We start from the raw sequence: 16,249 nt of genomic DNA on the forward strand, positions 1-16,249 counted from the left end.
ATTCATTTAAATCAATCTTCATGCAAAAATACCAAACTTTTCCTCATCTGAGTTTCTCAATTGTTTGGCTTGGATGATTTTCTTTGTCTTAATTCATAGTAAAGTGGTTCAGACTGGTTGAACCACCCTGGGCTTCAGACAGATGTAAAGGACATTTAATTGACAAAAGACTCACTGATAATAAAAACAATAGTAAGCTGCACCCTAAGATTACCGATAATAAAACATTTCTTTTTAAGGGAATGACAACACTAATTCAAAGTAGCTCATGCTTTTGTGTGAAATATTCAAAGCTTTTTATGGCTGCATTATTACAGCAAATGTTAAATATCAGATATTTGTATGTTTTAATAATAATTATTAGTAGGATGTATTGTGAATAATGATTTAACACACTTTCCTCTGCAGTTCACGCTGACATTTTACATATTTTCTATTATATTGGGATCTTGACAAGAATATAAAGTAATATTCTTAGTTTCAACCTTCAGAGCTGAGCATCATTTTTTAATAATGACAACACTGGATGACGGTGAAAACATCTGTATTCATGACATAAGTGTTTATCAACAGTGCAACCCCAAGGGCTTAACATATTATAATTGAATGCAGGGGGCGTGGTTAAGGCTGAGTGAGGTTGCGTAATGAAGAAAAACGTGACTACGTTGGGAAACATTGCAGCCAATGGTACAAAGTGACTCAGACATCAGGAAATCAGCTGAACAATTTGTTTCCGACTCGCACATTTTTCACATAGCAAACAGTGTATCGCAGGGAGACAGAAGCCCGAGCTGTGTCCGGACACAAAGAGTGTGTCCTGCCTTTATTTAAATGGCTCCTTGGGGCCACGGAGGGAAGACGAATTCAGGAAGTCGGCTATAAAGCGAAGAATGTGAAAAGGAAAACGATGTGCTCCACGGAAAACAACGCGGAGATAGCACCGACATGTAAGTCTTTTTTTTTTCTTTCTTTCTTGTGAGTAATTCTGTTGTCATCGCAACCGTCCGTAACCAGGCAGCGGTGCGTTGCCCACGTTAAACCTCTGGAGGAAAATGTCCAACCGAACAAGGCAGGTTGGCGGCGACGCCTCTGCTGTCAGTGTCGGTGAACGATGAATCTGTCAGCCGTTGAATTCATGCTGCCTTCCCGTCTTCCTCCAGCGTCCGACCCTGCTCTCATCCTGGAGCTGAAGACCAGGCGTCCTCCGTCCTTGGTGGGCCGGGCGGGATGCGAGACCTGGAGCGTGGACTTCTCCCCGGACGGAGCCTGGTTCGCCTGGTCGATGGGACACGGCATCGTCTGGGTGGTCGCCTGGCCTCTCGACTCCGAGTAGGTTTAACTATACCTGTACATTTAATCCACGCATGATGCGTTCAGGTGTCCCTCGTACATTCTAGTACACGTCAAGAGTGGAGGAGGAACAAGGTGGTCGTCTGAGATATCTTACCTCATAGAAGCACGGCTGCAAGTTCACTTTTGATTAACGCAGATATTCAGTTTACTATATAAGACAACAAAAATCCTGCCACTCCAAAAGCTGAAACCTGAGAATGTGTAAAAAATGTTTTCACTTTTTTTGCTTGGGAAATGACTAATACGGTTTAATTATCAGAAGAGTCTCCAATTATTTAATGTTGAACTAATTGATTAATCAATTACTTGTCTTATCTCTAGATAGAATAAACACATTACACATTACAAATAGAAGTAAAGAATCAAAATATAACTATACACTAGTTGCTTTGCATAACTTGTCAAAATTATAATAAAATGCCCAATAAATAAAATAAAGTGTTCAACAATTGAACAAAACATTATGAAATAATATGAATAAATAAATAAGCAAACGTCAGTCACATAACCGTCCAGTTTGTCTTGATTTTTGGAGACAAGGTGATGAAAACTGGTATTTTGAAATGAAACCATAAGTCATGAAAAATATTATTGCGCAAATTGTGCAATGGAAAAATACTTTGTGAATATGTTTTGAAATTTTAAAAAAAATGCAGGAATGAAATCAAAATGTGGCGCAGGAAACTCTTCACTGTTGTGAAAAGGATCAGGATAAAATAGCATTTCATTACAGTAAGCAGATATTTAAATATTTATTGAATTATTTCACAATTTCATGGCTGTATTAGATATTTTGTTTGTATTTATTCATATAATTTTTTATTTCAAAGTGTTTTTATTTATCTATTATTCTGATATTGAATACTTTGGGTTTCCATACCATATTTTGTGACTTTTCCTACTTTAAAACAGGCCCCTGAACATCTCATTTTGATTAATGCAGATCTGTTTCCAGAAATATGGGTTATACTTTTTTAATTAAAAACAAAATTTCAAATCGCTCCATGCACCAATGTTAAATTAATACATTTACCTAAATAAAATATAGTCTAAAGAAGATAAGTTATGTGATCAAAGAAAGAGTAAACAATCTCATCTACATTTAATGCCAATGTTTGATACAGGATATTGATCCTCTGGATTTATTTCAGTTGGTACTTTGGTTTTATAAGCATCCTTAGTGTTTGCTCACCAGCACATGATGATGGTGAAAGTTGGAAAAACAAACAGTATGGAGGTGGCAGAGGCAATATCCAGTGACTCAAGTCAAATGGGTTTTATTGGCTCTAAATTACAAACATTGGCACTAGAAAATTCAGACTTTTCCTGTTGTATTATCATCACCACTGACTTATTTAAAACTGTTGTAAATGTGATTTTGACATTTCTAACAGCACATAAAGGCAGCATCATTTAGTCTCCAACTCCAGCTTCACTCTGCCTGCAAGTGAGGTTTCTTTTTTTTTTATGGTATCTGCATACTTGATGCTTCTCTCACCCACAGAGACGGTCAGAACGGAGAAACAGACCGAGGAGACAAGAGCTTCAGCTGTGGTCACCCGGTGTGGGGCCTCGCCTTCGGGCCCAGGCCTCCAAAATCAGCTGCGGTGGCACGACCGGCTAAGAGACCATCGAACAACAATCTGCTTCTGGCCACAGGCTTGGAGAACGGGGTCATAAAAATCTGGAATGTCTTAACGGGTGAGATCTTTATTTCTGCTGGTGAGGATGTTATCTGTGCTGCGTTCAGAAGTAAAGTGTGATATTGAATTGTGTTTAATGCACATTTAGGCATCACTGTATTTGATCTCCATGGACACGAAGGAGTTGTGAGGGACCTGGTCTTCCCTCAGAATGGGACGCTCACGCTCGTATCGTCCTCTCGAGACAAAACCTTGAGGATTTGGGACCTGGCGCAGAAAGGTGTGTGCAGTTTGTGTAGTGTTACGAAGTTTGAAACCCAATCCTTCAGACAGTCACTCAAGTCTTTTTCAGGTTTTCAGGTGAGAAATGTTTTCACTTCTCCTGTGATAACAATTTCAAGTGGTGTTCACAAACAGTCCTTACTGATATAACTTTAGTATTTACTGTAGTATCACAATGCAATGCAAACATACTGTTTCATTGGTAAATAGATTAAGAAAACAGCAGTTCTTATGCATATTGTCTGTTTTTTCTTTTTTGTTTAGGTGTGTGTTTTGTGTTATTTCACTTCATGTTAAACCTTTAACCCATTAGCTAATAATTGTGTAAATTACTATGGACCATCTCCCAAAGCTTATCACGTTTATTGATTTCCAGTCTTTCTTGCAGCCAATGGTTTCATTTAAGGTCAGCTCAGAGATTTCAAAATTCTCATCCCAGACCACATTTTTAACTTTTTAAAAAAAAAAGTTTTATCATCAGGCTGTTGTGAAAATTCATGTTGTTGATGAGTTCAAATGCACGTGTGAAAATCTGTTATTCAAGACTTCTCATTTAGATTCTGTAAAGAAATCTTCTGGTGATTTCAACTACATCTCACAACCTTACTGTCTTTAAGCTCAACGCTTTTATCATGCATGAATCTACTAATGTGACATTGTACATTTAAGGTTTGGCTTTAGTACTGTTCATACTCAGATGACTGGTCAGATCTCTGTATCTCAGCTAAGAAAGAAAAACCTAAAGGTGTGAAATGTTTTAAGGCTCTGCAAACTGAATTTTAAACTCTACTCATACTGACTGAAACCAGTAGTTGCCAGGAACGTTGGAAGTCAGTCTTAAGACTCATGGTATGCCTCCATAAATTATGGGCTATGAGCATAGAGAATGTGCAATTTAAATCATTTTTTTCCGTCCTCTCTGTGTATTCGTCACTTCGCCTCTGTGTTTTATCACCGTGCTGTCCAGTGGAACTAAACCTTCTGTTCCAGTGTAAGAGGTTAAAGCAAACAAATGTTCCTGTTTACACTTATAGGAGCCACATTCTGCACCAGTCCAGAGACTGTTATTCGCTGATGCTCCATAGTTTGTCTAATTCATATGTTTTCTGTCTTTTGCAGGTAAAACTGTTCAGGTGCTCTCTGGCCACAAAGATTGGATCAGCTGCTGCTGTGTGTCGTCCGACTGCAGCATGATCGCGTCCGTCGGAAGATTTGACAGAGTGAGTGGTGTTATCGTAAAAGTTATGAAAGCCAGACAAAGCTCCATTCAGTCCTCTTCGATGGTTTTTTATCTCATTCTCTGCGTCAAATTGAGAAGTATTTTTCAGTCTGTTCTGTGTCAAATCAAATGTGAATTTGATGACATTTTCCAGCAGTAACCATATTTGTGCCAAAAGGACAGAATATTGTGCATCTCTGTTCAGGAGAGTGTGACTGTCTCCTGTTGCACAGGCGGAAAGATCGTTAACTAAAAAACTTTTGTTTTTTTGTTTGTTTTTTTTTTTTAACTCTCCCTCTTGAGGGTTTTCCTGACTGATCTTTTACTTGTGCAAATATTCATGGAGAATTTCAGCTTTTACAAGCTCCTGGTCACAAGCCTGTTTTCTCTGATCATGAGGGCAGCATTTCCTTTGATGCTGACTAGTTTCGGAAGATGATGTCTGCATAAACATTTACAGCTATTCAATTGTTTTTGCTAAGTGAGGATAAAACTGGAGGTCCACATGGATCTTAGCAAGTTACATACAGCTTTGAAGACATTTCTTTCCAGTGCAGAGTTTAGTTGTTTGTGCGTTTGGCCAAGGCTGGTTATCACAGTCACACTTACAGCAGTCTGCGGCATGTTTCAGCCTGTCCTGTTTACATTCACTGAGTTCATACGTCACTGTAAATCAAATCTTTCTCGCAGTGCAACTTCTGCACTAATCTCCATAGGGCAGAATAATTTCATGAGTCTTATTAAATCCCTTCCACATAATTATTTTTAGATTACAGCGAGGTATAAAGACTCATTAATCATCATGTCACCTTCATCAGATGGTGTGTCTGTGGAGTCTTCGCTCATACACCTTCATCAGAAACCTGACAGGAGGGACCCGCAAGACCTTGTACCTCCTGTCCTCCTGTGACTTCTCTCCGGATGGGGCACTGCTCGCCACCGCGGCCTTCAGCGGCTCCAGCTGGTGGATCGACCTGTGGGACCCGTACACAGCAGAGAAACTGGCCACTCTGGTGTAAGTTTACACTCAGTTTTCAGTCTAAACATTTACTGACTATTGGCTGGTGCAGCTGAACGGGATGTGTAACCCTAAGTTGTCCTTCTCATGGGTAGCAAATGCATCTTAGACTGCTGTTTTTTTGATACGTATGATATGAATAGCACCTCTAATACTCTAGAAATTTAAAGTTTTATTGTTGATGCCAGTTTTCACCAGGAGAGCCAAACACCCCACACTGTCATCATCTGATGCACGGCCTGAAACTCTGTCGTGTCCAACCTGTTTCAGTACCTCATTCTTGTTTACTGTTCGTATACAACGTGAAGTTTAACATTCAAGAACATGAAAGATTTCTGACTATGGCTACTTATTACAGAACAATATCCTCCTTAGAAACTCTTCTTTTATCCACAGCGACTACTTTGAAGATTACGGGCAAAACCAAATCTCTTCATTACAATTTTCTCCCAACGGTTTACACCTGGCGATCGTGACAGACGACAGGTGAGTCGTTCATCAGTTCCATCACAGAAATCTTGTGACCTGCTTTTATCGCGTCGTCATGTAAACGTTTCTCGCACCACACCGAATGATTTCAGGCAGATGTTATGTTATGCATTTGCAGAGCTCTTCGGATCTGGGAGCCGGGAAAGACGGGGATGGTGATGCAGACGAAAGCGGACCGAGACTCTAATGGACTCTGCTGCAACTACCATCCACAAGGGGGAGTGGTCGCCACAGGGTAAAAATCCTCAAGTGTTCATCACTTTAAAAAAAAAAAAATTTAAAAAAAGGGCATTAATCCATTCAAAGTGCCACTAACTACTTACTTACCTCATGTAGACTTGAAAGATGGCTTTAAAATATTTTCCGCTTGCTCTTCTGACAGGACAGTGGTAATGTGAAATAAAAGAAATATCACAATTTTGCAAACTTCTCCTGCAGCATGAGCCGCATCTGTGCAGTTTTTTTTTTTTTGTTTTTTTTTTTACAAGGGAAATGTTTGCAGCACGAGCTGACTGAAAATTGACAACAATTGTTTTCTGAGCTTTCAATAGTCTTTTTTTGTTGTTAGGGGGTGTGTGGTGGGGACACATTCATCAATCTGACAACATACACAGCCCCCACAGAAATACACAACAAAAACAGACGCGTGCAGCGCTTCATTCATTTGCTTGTCTTGATTTAGTTTTTCTATTCTTTGAAAATTTCTGTTGCTTTCATCATTTGTAGAGGCTGAAATACACCCAACTATTTACGGTGCACATTTGACCTATTTCTGGCACTTCAACAGCTTTTATTTCATAATGTTTAAATGACAAACTGTTCAGTACTTCTTCAAAAGCTGGCTCAACTGCTTTCAGTGCCACTCCCGTTAAATGTCTCGCATGCAAACAATTAAAATTTAAGATAATGTTTTCTTGTTTGCATGTTTTCTTTGGTGCATCAGGCTCTCAGCCGCCATTTAACTGTAACACTAACTGCTCATGCCCCCCCACCCTCTCCTGTCAGAACCAGAGATGGCCACGTGAGGTTCTGGAGGGCGCCCAGGAGGGTGCCCAGCCTGTGCCACCTGTGCCGATCCATCCTGCGCGATTCGGTCTCCACACACCAGATGGAGCCGCTGCCCCTCCCCAAGAGGATCCTGGAGTACCTCACCTACAGAAACATCCCCGAACGCCTCAAGACGTGTCCCTCCTCAGAGGAAGAGGAGTGGGAAGGTTAACTACGAACATTAAAAACAAAACAAACAATGCAACTGGCATTTACAGCAAGCGATTGTTATACACTGACTCATAATCAAAATGCCTTTGTTTGCTGATTTTAAGAGCTTTCACAGCTTGATTCTAGCACAGGAAGCACCTCTAAACGTCATCTACTTTAGATGCAACACTTCTGCACAAAGGATTTCATTTACTGCACTACCATTGTAAGACGATGCATAAACTCAACGTTCACATGCTTATATGACTTGAATGTCACAATTTTATACTATTAATTTATTGTGTAAATATCAAATGTATATGTATTTCTAATTCCTGTGTTTATCATCATGAAACAGCACACGCACTACCACTGTAACAGCACATGTTAATTGTTAATATAAAATGTAAACTGGACTTATAGGAAATAGTTTTATTAAACAGATTCAAACATTTACATGTGTTTACATGTGACTGGTTATTCTTACACAAAGGGTCGATGCATTCATCAGTGACTGTGAATTGATGCTACACTTTGCATTTTTCGAGTCTGTATTTTAACTAAGTGCCCAAATGATGGATCTTTAAACTGCTTTCCATTTTGCTCTGTGTGCATGCACATGGGAGTGACTCAGATAGCTGCTAGCATCTGTGTCTGAGACATCTGCCGCACTGTACATTCGGTCTGTGGAGCAGTGGTGGGCAATCACGCATTATGCACCTGAGGACATCTGTTTTCTTCCAAAAAACAAATAAACAAACTGGTGATTTCACAGATTTTGTGTGAGTGAATTCAGCTGTTTGGTTGGGAAGGGAAATCGACCTATCCTCAGCTTTTCATGGCATCACTGCACACCACCACCAAACTTAGATACAAGGCAGCAGGATGACTGAGTAGGAAATAAGAGATCAATTTCAATCTTAGGGGAGTCATGGAGTTTTCCAATTTAAGTTTTGGATGAAGCAGTATGGTTTTTCCACTGTGGTACAAACGAGTGAACGAGTTTTTTCTCTTCCCATGGATCTGGTTTTTGTTGTAGGGTGGAGCAGTTACTGCATCTACGAGGCCTCACTGACCACGAGGTCTCTCACTGCCTGGAAAGCTGCAACCATGGAGCTCAGCTGGATCTTCTCATCGGTTCCCGAGGCGAGCCGGTGTCTGAAGAGACGACACACAAAAAGGAAATAATCCAAACATCTGGATGCCTTCACGATGTTAACACGTGAGCTTTTTCAGTTACTTGTATGTAAATGAAAATTCATGTTTGTTTATGAGCGCAAGCATAAGTCATCTCACTTACTCTATGTCGGCCAACTTGATGAGCAGACCAATCCGAATATCTGGGGGAAAGTCCACTTGAAGAGGGAAAAAAAAATAATAATAATTTGGATACTTGTTTAGTACAAAACAACTGAAAGACTGATACTAACTGTTAAATAAAGCAGGCACAAGGGAAAATGCAACTTCTTTTATTTCCCATATTCATTATCTTAAACCTTCGCTAACAGTGGCCCCATCATCACATAAAATCAGAATTACTATGCAAGTACAGGGATAAGTCAAAATGATGTGTCTAATACAGATCTGGTAATTCTTCTGCAAGACATCGCCAAGTTACCTGGCAGCCAACCCATAAACCTCCCACACATCTTACACTGGTTACTAAGGTAGGACCCCCGCAAGAAAAAGACCTGCAACCACTAAAGCCAAAACAACTAAAAAGGCTGAACCTTCAAATGGGATTTAACGCAGTACAGTAAGTACAGCACAGACTACAGCAACCACAGCTCAGGTAATTGTTGTAACTCATATTTTACTGTGGTTACACTAAGTACCTGGTTTTAACTAAATATTTTAATTTCCCTCTGAGAAATTGCCGGTTGAATATTTTTTAAAACATGCTGACCTTACCTCTGTGTATGAGCAGATGAACCTCAGTGAGGATATCATGCAGGGCCAAACCTTTCAGCGTCTTCAGCTGAAGGATTTCTGTGAGGAGGCTGTTAAAGAGTTTCAAAAGCACGAGCTGCTCTTAATGAGTGACCTTTTTTACATTTTGAAAATTTGAGCCAATCAAATCCAAAAACTTAATATTAAATGATCGAAAACAGGTGCGCTATTTATTCATGTGCCGGAGTTTGATTTTTCCGCAGTTATCTACCATTTTAAAAACAAATAGATTAAGTTATGAACTGGCAGATTTAATGATCATGTAGCTACAGCTAGCTTCCATCAACCTGACAAGTTGCAAGGCAGGAATACACTTAATATACAGCAATTTCAGGATGTTTAGCTTTTTGTGAATCATACAGCTGGTCAATAAAATGCAACGTAAACACAGACTTATTGTTCTACAGGCGAGGCGAGGTGAAGGATACGTTTATATGCTGCGGTGAAGTCTTTGTTGAGAGACCAGTCGAGGATGTTGGCGATATCTGAGCGGAGGGGGTGACCTGTGCAGGTGTAAACTGTGTCCTCTGTGACCTTCCCATACGCCATACTGGTGCTCTGAAATTGCAGAGGTGGAGCACAGTTAGTCCAGTTTACCCTTATACAATGATGATATATAATAACATGTGGAAGGTGTTTGATTTTCAGATGTTTAAAAACACATTATAAATAAAAACATTTAACAAGAAAACACTGACAACGCCACAAGGTACGATGATCATGATGAGCTTTTGGTCGTACCTGCAGTATGTTGAGTGATCTTCGCATATCACCTGATGATAAGGTCACAATGGCCTTCATTCCATCTGGAGTTATGTCAATACTGCCACAAAAAGATGCACTCTTTTAATCAGCCTTGCTCAACAACTGAATAAGTACTATATGTTTTCTTATATTTGTATTTACTTCAATCATAAATATTTGCACAAGTCCCAATATTCAAACATGTGGACTTTAATGTATGACTAAGTGTAAAATCTTTGTATAAATATCAGAAACCTATCATGTCAGGGTGATTGATGTCTTCAGTTTCACCCTGCTCTTACTGATGTGAAAATTTAAAGAACAATACACAGCACCTTGAAATCCCCTCTACCTCAAGTTGTTGTACCTTACGTAGAAGGAGAAGAATTATCACAACATTCACACATTCCCCCAAATAAAAACACACCTCTCCTGCTGGATTACATGCTCCAGCCGGGGGATCATCTGGTCCGGGGACAGCGGGCCGAAGCGAAACCTGGTGCAGCGAGACTGAAGGGCCGGGATGATCTTGGACAGGTAGTTGCAGATCAGACAAAATCGAGTGTTTTCTGTGAACTTCTCAATTACTAAGACACAGAGCGAGAGAGAGGAAAACACAAGTTCAAGACACACAAACACGCATATATATATATATATATATATATATATATATATATACACACACACACACACACACACACACATATATATATACACACAAATAGAAAATTATTCATATGAAATATAACAACTACAATAACTGCAGCACTAAGTGTTGTGTACATGTGGCCTGTTCTGATTGTTTTTTTTTCAACTTCATGGTGCAACATTGCTTCTAACCTGCCTTCTGTCAGTAATAACCTGAACAAATTTAATCATTTGTGGAGCTCTCACTAAATATGGCACAAATTACCTAAAGGTTCTTTGACCTCTGTCCCTGGAGCAGCTGAATTCAAAGACAAAGTGTTCCAGTTCGACTCGATCAATAGTTAAAAGCAGATTTTCAGATAGGTATTGGTTTTTAAAATGAATATCAGGGTGTAACAAGCAGATAGCCTGTAATTCACCAGCAGCCAAATTGTCTGGCTGCTCAACGAGCCGTGTGGCTCACAGTGGGCGATGCCCGGCCGAACAGATGGCTTACCTCGCCGCAATGCATTCTGGGCATCCTGGGTCATGGCATCGGCCTCATCCAGTATCACCAACTTGAAGCCCTTCCTTTCAGTTATAGGTTGTAGATAAAAGGAAAAGCACATTAAGAACATTCACTATTGAACAGACGGTATGTGACAAGAGTTGTACAATGTATTTTCAGTCTTACTTGAAGATGGTCCGGGTGCTGGCAAAACTCAGAACGGGACCTCGTACAACATCAATACCTCTGTCATCAGATGCATTCAGCTACAAAACCATTAGTCAGATATTAACATCACATCCGAGAGCCACAAGGTTTCATCCCTCAACTAGTGAAGATGTGAGGTGTAACAACATCCTAATAAATTTGTAACGAGGAGTTGTAGCGTACCTCCAACACCATGGAATTGAACTCTTTGTCTTTGTACAGCTGCCTTGCACAGGCGAGGATGGTGGAGGTTTTGCCTGTTCCAGGGGGGCCATAGAACAAGAGATGTGGAAGCTTGTCCTCGCTGATAAACTTCTGGACTGAGGAGGTGAGAAACAGTTGTAAAAAAATTAATAGTCTGAATATGAAACAGCCCTTTTAAATGGTACTAGGAATTTAAAACAGCTGTGGCTTTCATACTGCTTATTATTAGTGCAACTACTACTTTTTTTTGTTTACAGTAGTTGAGTTTAGTAAAACAAATGTCTTTATTGGTATTCATGTACAATTTGGGTGCATCAAGCAACAAACAGCTGACTGACAAACCTTTTAGGAATGCGGATTATATTATATATCATTCTGTCAGTCCACATACTTACTGGTGCTTAGAATATCTTGGTGAGAGATCAGATCGTCAAGTTTCTGTGGTCTGTATTTTTCAACCCTGGCATAAGGAGCAGAAACATATCGTCAATCAGTATTGTTATCAATAATGAATACTTCCGATTGCTAAATGACTGAAGCTAGCTACACTTGTTATGTTGTTATTGTAACTTCATTACTTTATATACGTGATAATAAAACAGATTCGCAACTTTTTAACCGCAACAATTATCATTCTATGTATACTGGTGTAAACTACACAACGGATTTAATTTAAATTAATCTATTTTAAAACAATTTACGTGTAGATATGAGTACATATTCAATGAACTTAAACTAATGTTAGAGACTTCAAATTGTAAGGTGCCACTTTTCAATTCGGCATCTGTATGTTTACACCATACACCAATGTATTAAACAAAATGTCGACTTTAATATGGTTTAAAAGTAGACGCTGCAGCGTTTCTGATGAGCCAGTCAGTTAAGGCAGCAGCAACGAACCGATGCTTGATGCATTAATTAGCCATTATGTCTGCCGAATTAAAGACAAGTTCATACACATTCATTTCAGTGTAGTATGAAGAATATCTGATGTTATCTGTAAACACCATAAAAGCACACATTAGTTGATAGAGGAGATAAATCGACATGCAGCGGCTAGCTGCTAGCTTGAACACATAGTAAACGGGTTAGCTAGTTAGAGCTAAACATTTTAACTTATCTGTTATAAACAACGACTCTAAACTCACCATGGTAGATTTCTGGTCTGTGATGGCGCTCTATTTGTGGAAGACATGTTACTTGTTAGCTGTGAATTTAGCTCCAAGCTGGGTTAATAAATGTTTTTTAGAGTTTTCAGCACATCCACTCTTTGCTGCTGTTTGCCGTGTTTGGCGCGCTACACTACGAAACGTGCGTCGAACGTCACAGCGTACAACCAATGGGATCACACTGTCAGCTCCAATGGGCGGGGTCTTGGTGACACAAATGTCCACTGTAAAAAGTGTGTTGTCAAACGTTTCTTCTTTAAAAAAAAAAAAAGTATGTACAATGCATGCACATATTTTTGTCCACTCTTTAAATACGTTTCTGTAACAAATGCATTCTTGAAAACATCTGATACAATGCTGACAAGATTAAAAAATGATTAAGCCAAGAATCAGCTCAACATGTTCTGTCTTTTCTCTCTCTCCCGGTCAGTCTTTTCAGCTGAGCTGGACCCAATGCTGGTTGAAGTCTCTGCAGGTGACACAGAGAAAATGTCATAAAAATTTCCCACCAGTGTCCCCCCTGCTTCATGTGAGATGACATTGCTGTGTACAGTTCAGACCCCCTTCTGCTGGGATCCTTCCCACCAGCCTTTTAAAGAGAGGAAATTGTCACAATTAACAATTTGTTTTTTTGGCTTTATAATTTCTTTACAAAATAATTTTATCACTATTATGACCAGTTAGTAAAAGGCCAATAGGCCTGTCTTGGTCTTTTAGTTTTTATTACGACTTAAGAAAATAAAGCCCCCCTTTAAATGAACTTCACTCTACTTCACTCCAATATTACCTTTTTTAAATAGAAATTTCTTAATTTGAAATAATGTGAAAAGGCAGTTTCAAAGACACAAGGGAATCAAAAAAAAACTTATTCTAACCACCTCATATCCCAGAGTTGGTTTAGGCCTCTGTGTTAACTTTCATCAACCCTGTCAGGTGTCTGACTCAAACGTTACACAAACCTTCTCTCCACTGACTTTATATGCATTATATTCAGTGATGTGGAGACTATATTCTTCTTAAAGTACTGTGAAGACAATCAAATATGTTTATGCTTATACATATTGTCAAAAGTGCAATGTATCTGCATATTTTTTAGAGGATGCATAGCCTTTAGCCCATGGTTCACGCCATTTTTGTGCCAATAGTGTTGAAAATAGCATGATTATATTGTTGAATTTGTCAAATTTAATTGCTAGAAATGTGCATTATACTTAACTGCCATTCACATCATTTGTATCAAAAGTATGGACAAAATATATCCTCCCCCAAGTGACAAAGCGGGCGTCAGTTGAGTAAGCCCAGTCCTGGGACACACTGTAGTACACTCAATGAATGAATGTCAAGCACACAGAGAACGCATGTAAAAACTTTATGTCCCATCTTTTCTACAAATGTACAAACATACAATTTCTCCTGCATATTTCTTTTATAGGTTTATAAACAGTGATTTACAACTGCAAACTTTGGAATTATTTGTGAACACAAATCTTTCATTTTATTGAACAAGAAAGTGACTGCTGTCATAGGAGTATAAAAACATTGAGTGCATATTTTTACCACCATTTTATAGTTCAATCAGTTATCAATTTATATGCTAAATGCACAACATATACATATATTGCCAATTAGCACCTCATGAGTTGTTACTTGGCCTAGAACTAATTATGCTTTATGGGCTTTATAAATCTAACTAAAATGAACTCCATAATGAAATATTGCTTCCTTAACATTATGTGAAGCTCACAAGGTTGAGTGTTTGTGTCAAGTGAACATACAGTTTTTATGTGATTCTAACAGTCCTGAACATTTGTGTGTAAAATGTTGTGTCATGGATGGATTGTGGTTTACAGTGTGGGCTGTAGGCGCAGTGTAGACTGTATGTGTGTTTGTGCACTGCATGTATGTTAGTGTACACATCTAAGGCAGAAATTACACACACCCATCTTTCCTCCAAACACATGAGAAGTGTTGGTTTTGTTCCCCATCCAGGCTTGGAGACTGGATGAAGCAGCGAGCCCACTGCACTTGGAGCTATAATCTCGCGAGAACGACTCCTCGCAGCGGTGCCAGGGCGATGCGATGCGATGCTGTTGCTGTGGGTTTGATTGACAGGAAACATGTCGGTGTGGTGGGAGCGAACCGGGATGCAGCTGCTACCACGGGAGACAGGGAGTACCTGCATCCAGTCCACACATCAGCACCTTTAAAACCACCAGGCTTTCCCCCAGATACGTCTGCTTATGATGCACTGAGCAGCTTTTTCTTTTTCTTTTTTTTAACGTCCATCTATGAAACGAAGGGGGCACCCAATGGATGCTTTGGCAAACCGTGTAGTCCCGCTCGGTATCTTCATCTTGTGTTTGATTTAGCCTAGAAGCAGAGACACCTTGATGAAACAGCAGGAACTACGAGGACTGTTGTTGCAATGGAGTCGACTCTCTCACGGCACAAACCCCGTCTGTAAACCTACAACATCTTGTTTCATGGCGTTTTGCAGGTTGCTCTGTTCCGTGGGCTTCTCCACGTTTCTTTTCTGAATTATTACTGAAATTTTTTTTTCTTGTTTTTTTTTTTTTTTTTTTTTTTTTCTTAAAGTGCAAAGGGAAAATAACGACCACTGCTCGCCAAACTATGAACGAGGAGATGACCAAAAGCGAGGAGCAGCATCTTAGTTTGCAGAAAGCCTTGCAGCAGTGCGAGTTGGTGCAAAATATGATAGACATAAGCATTTCTAGTTTGGAGGGTTTACGGACCAAATGTGCCACATCCAACGACTTGACACAAAAAGAGATACGAACGCTGGAGGTAAGCACCCTATGAGCGGAATGACTGAATTTCTGCTTGTGCATCTTCATCTAAATCGATACGGAGGTGCTGTCACCGTGTGTTATGCATTTCTAGGCCACTGTGCATATTTTTTTTTTTTCTGTGCCTTTTTCAACGACAACCTGGTTTTCTGCTGTCGGCGTTGTCATTGCATAAATATGCAAAGATCTCTGTGCTAAAGCCCACTGCTATGTTTTGTGCAGTGCAATAAATCAAGAGGCAACGGGGCTGCAGTGGGCTGTTATAGACTTGCGCATTCTGCAGGTGGCGGGGAGAGAAGGTGGCTCTTCTCCATCAGAATAATATCTGAGGCAGCCGAGGCCTATAGGCAGCCCGTGTTTACAATCCACTACCAATATGACAGCCTGCGCATCTGTGCTCGCAGCGCATCCAGGCCCTGGCGTTATGCAAGGCGAACAGATTACTGAAATTGTTACAAAATATCATTATCCGTTTAATTGGCCCGTGGGGTATTCAGTAATTTGCGTTACGTAATGGTCATAATATCCTGGTGTTGTGTTTGACATATCAGACTGTCCGTTTCGAGACCACTCAAACCAGTCACCCCCCCCCCCCCCCCCCCCCCCCACCAGTGACAGGCTCTTACAGGACATAAAAAACCCATAAAGTGCGATAAGGTCACTGAAAACTCACTATTGAGCAGCGCAGACACAGCACAGCATTAAGGGCCTGTAAGAATGTTATGGTGATGCCTCAGGAGATTAAAACAAATACCATTAAGTGCGATAAGGTCGCCATAAACTCACCACTGAGTATCTGTGTGTGCCATCAACACACTTTAAGTCCCAGTGG

General features: G+C 39.9%; 3 protein-coding genes across 3 annotated transcripts in view; 2 read left to right on the forward strand and 1 right to left on the reverse strand.

Moving 5' to 3' along the window:
- The first annotated feature begins 579 nt into the window (after window positions 1–579).
- On the forward strand, window positions 580–7,657 carry wsb2 (WD repeat and SOCS box containing 2). The gene is made up of 9 exons (XM_023417109.2): window positions 580–947; window positions 1,161–1,329; window positions 2,858–3,054; window positions 3,145–3,276; window positions 4,398–4,498; window positions 5,316–5,512; window positions 5,912–6,001; window positions 6,123–6,239; window positions 7,010–7,657. The coding sequence occupies exons 1-9, from the start codon at window positions 908–910 to the stop codon at window positions 7,221–7,223; spliced, it is 1,257 nt and encodes a 418-aa protein (XP_023272877.1). The 5' UTR covers window positions 580–907; the 3' UTR covers window positions 7,224–7,657.
- Window positions 7,619–12,755, reverse strand: rfc5 (replication factor C (activator 1) 5). Its single transcript, XM_023417111.2, has 11 exons — window positions 12,590–12,755; window positions 11,837–11,901; window positions 11,421–11,557; window positions 11,217–11,296; window positions 11,040–11,113; window positions 10,323–10,482; window positions 9,893–9,974; window positions 9,580–9,709; window positions 9,113–9,190; window positions 8,502–8,556; window positions 7,619–8,359 (listed from the first exon to the last, which is right to left on the reverse strand). The coding sequence occupies exons 1-11, from the start codon at window positions 12,634–12,636 to the stop codon at window positions 8,260–8,262; spliced, it is 1,008 nt and encodes a 335-aa protein (XP_023272879.1). The 5' UTR covers window positions 12,637–12,755; the 3' UTR covers window positions 7,619–8,259.
- Window positions 12,756–15,241: 2,486 nt separating this feature from the next.
- The window catches only part of LOC147818507 (kinase suppressor of Ras 2-like), a 53,620-nt gene continuing 52,612 nt past the window's right edge, over window positions 15,242–16,249 (forward strand). The window contains exon 1 of the mRNA XM_087176883.1: window positions 15,242–15,415. Within this exon, the coding sequence (XP_087033009.1) occupies window positions 15,242–15,415 (174 nt within the window). The remainder of the gene's footprint in view (window positions 15,416–16,249) is intronic.

Source organism: Seriola lalandi, unplaced genomic scaffold (assembly GCF_002814215.2).
Source record: "Seriola lalandi dorsalis isolate HSWRI2012SDOR001 ecotype SW California unplaced genomic scaffold, Sedor1 jcf7180002054572, whole genome shotgun sequence".
NCBI classification, from domain to species: Eukaryota; Metazoa; Chordata; class Actinopteri; order Carangiformes; family Carangidae; genus Seriola; species Seriola lalandi.

Excerpts from the sequence above, each read along its gene's own strand:
- wsb2 (XM_023417109.2), top strand. The coding sequence starts at position 908 with ATGTGCTCCACGGAAAACAACGCGGAGATAGCACCGACAT. Across the intron at positions 1,330-2,857 it reads GCCTGGCCTCTCGACTCCGA|AGACGGTCAGAACGGAGAAA; the intron begins GTAGGTTTAACT and ends TCTCACCCACAG. Across the intron at positions 4,499-5,315 it reads CCGTCGGAAGATTTGACAGA|ATGGTGTGTCTGTGGAGTCT; the intron begins GTGAGTGGTGTT and ends CACCTTCATCAG.
- rfc5 (XM_023417111.2), bottom strand. The coding sequence starts at position 12,636 with ATGTCTTCCACAAATAGAGCGCCATCACAGACCAGAAATCTACCATG. Across the intron at positions 11,902-12,589 it reads CAGACCAGAAATCTACCATG|GGTTGAAAAATACAGACCAC; the intron begins GTGAGTTTAGAG and ends TCCTTATGCCAG. Across the intron at positions 10,483-11,039 it reads CCAGAATGCATTGCGGCGAG|TAATTGAGAAGTTCACAGAA; the intron begins GTAAGCCATCTG and ends TCTGTGTCTTAG.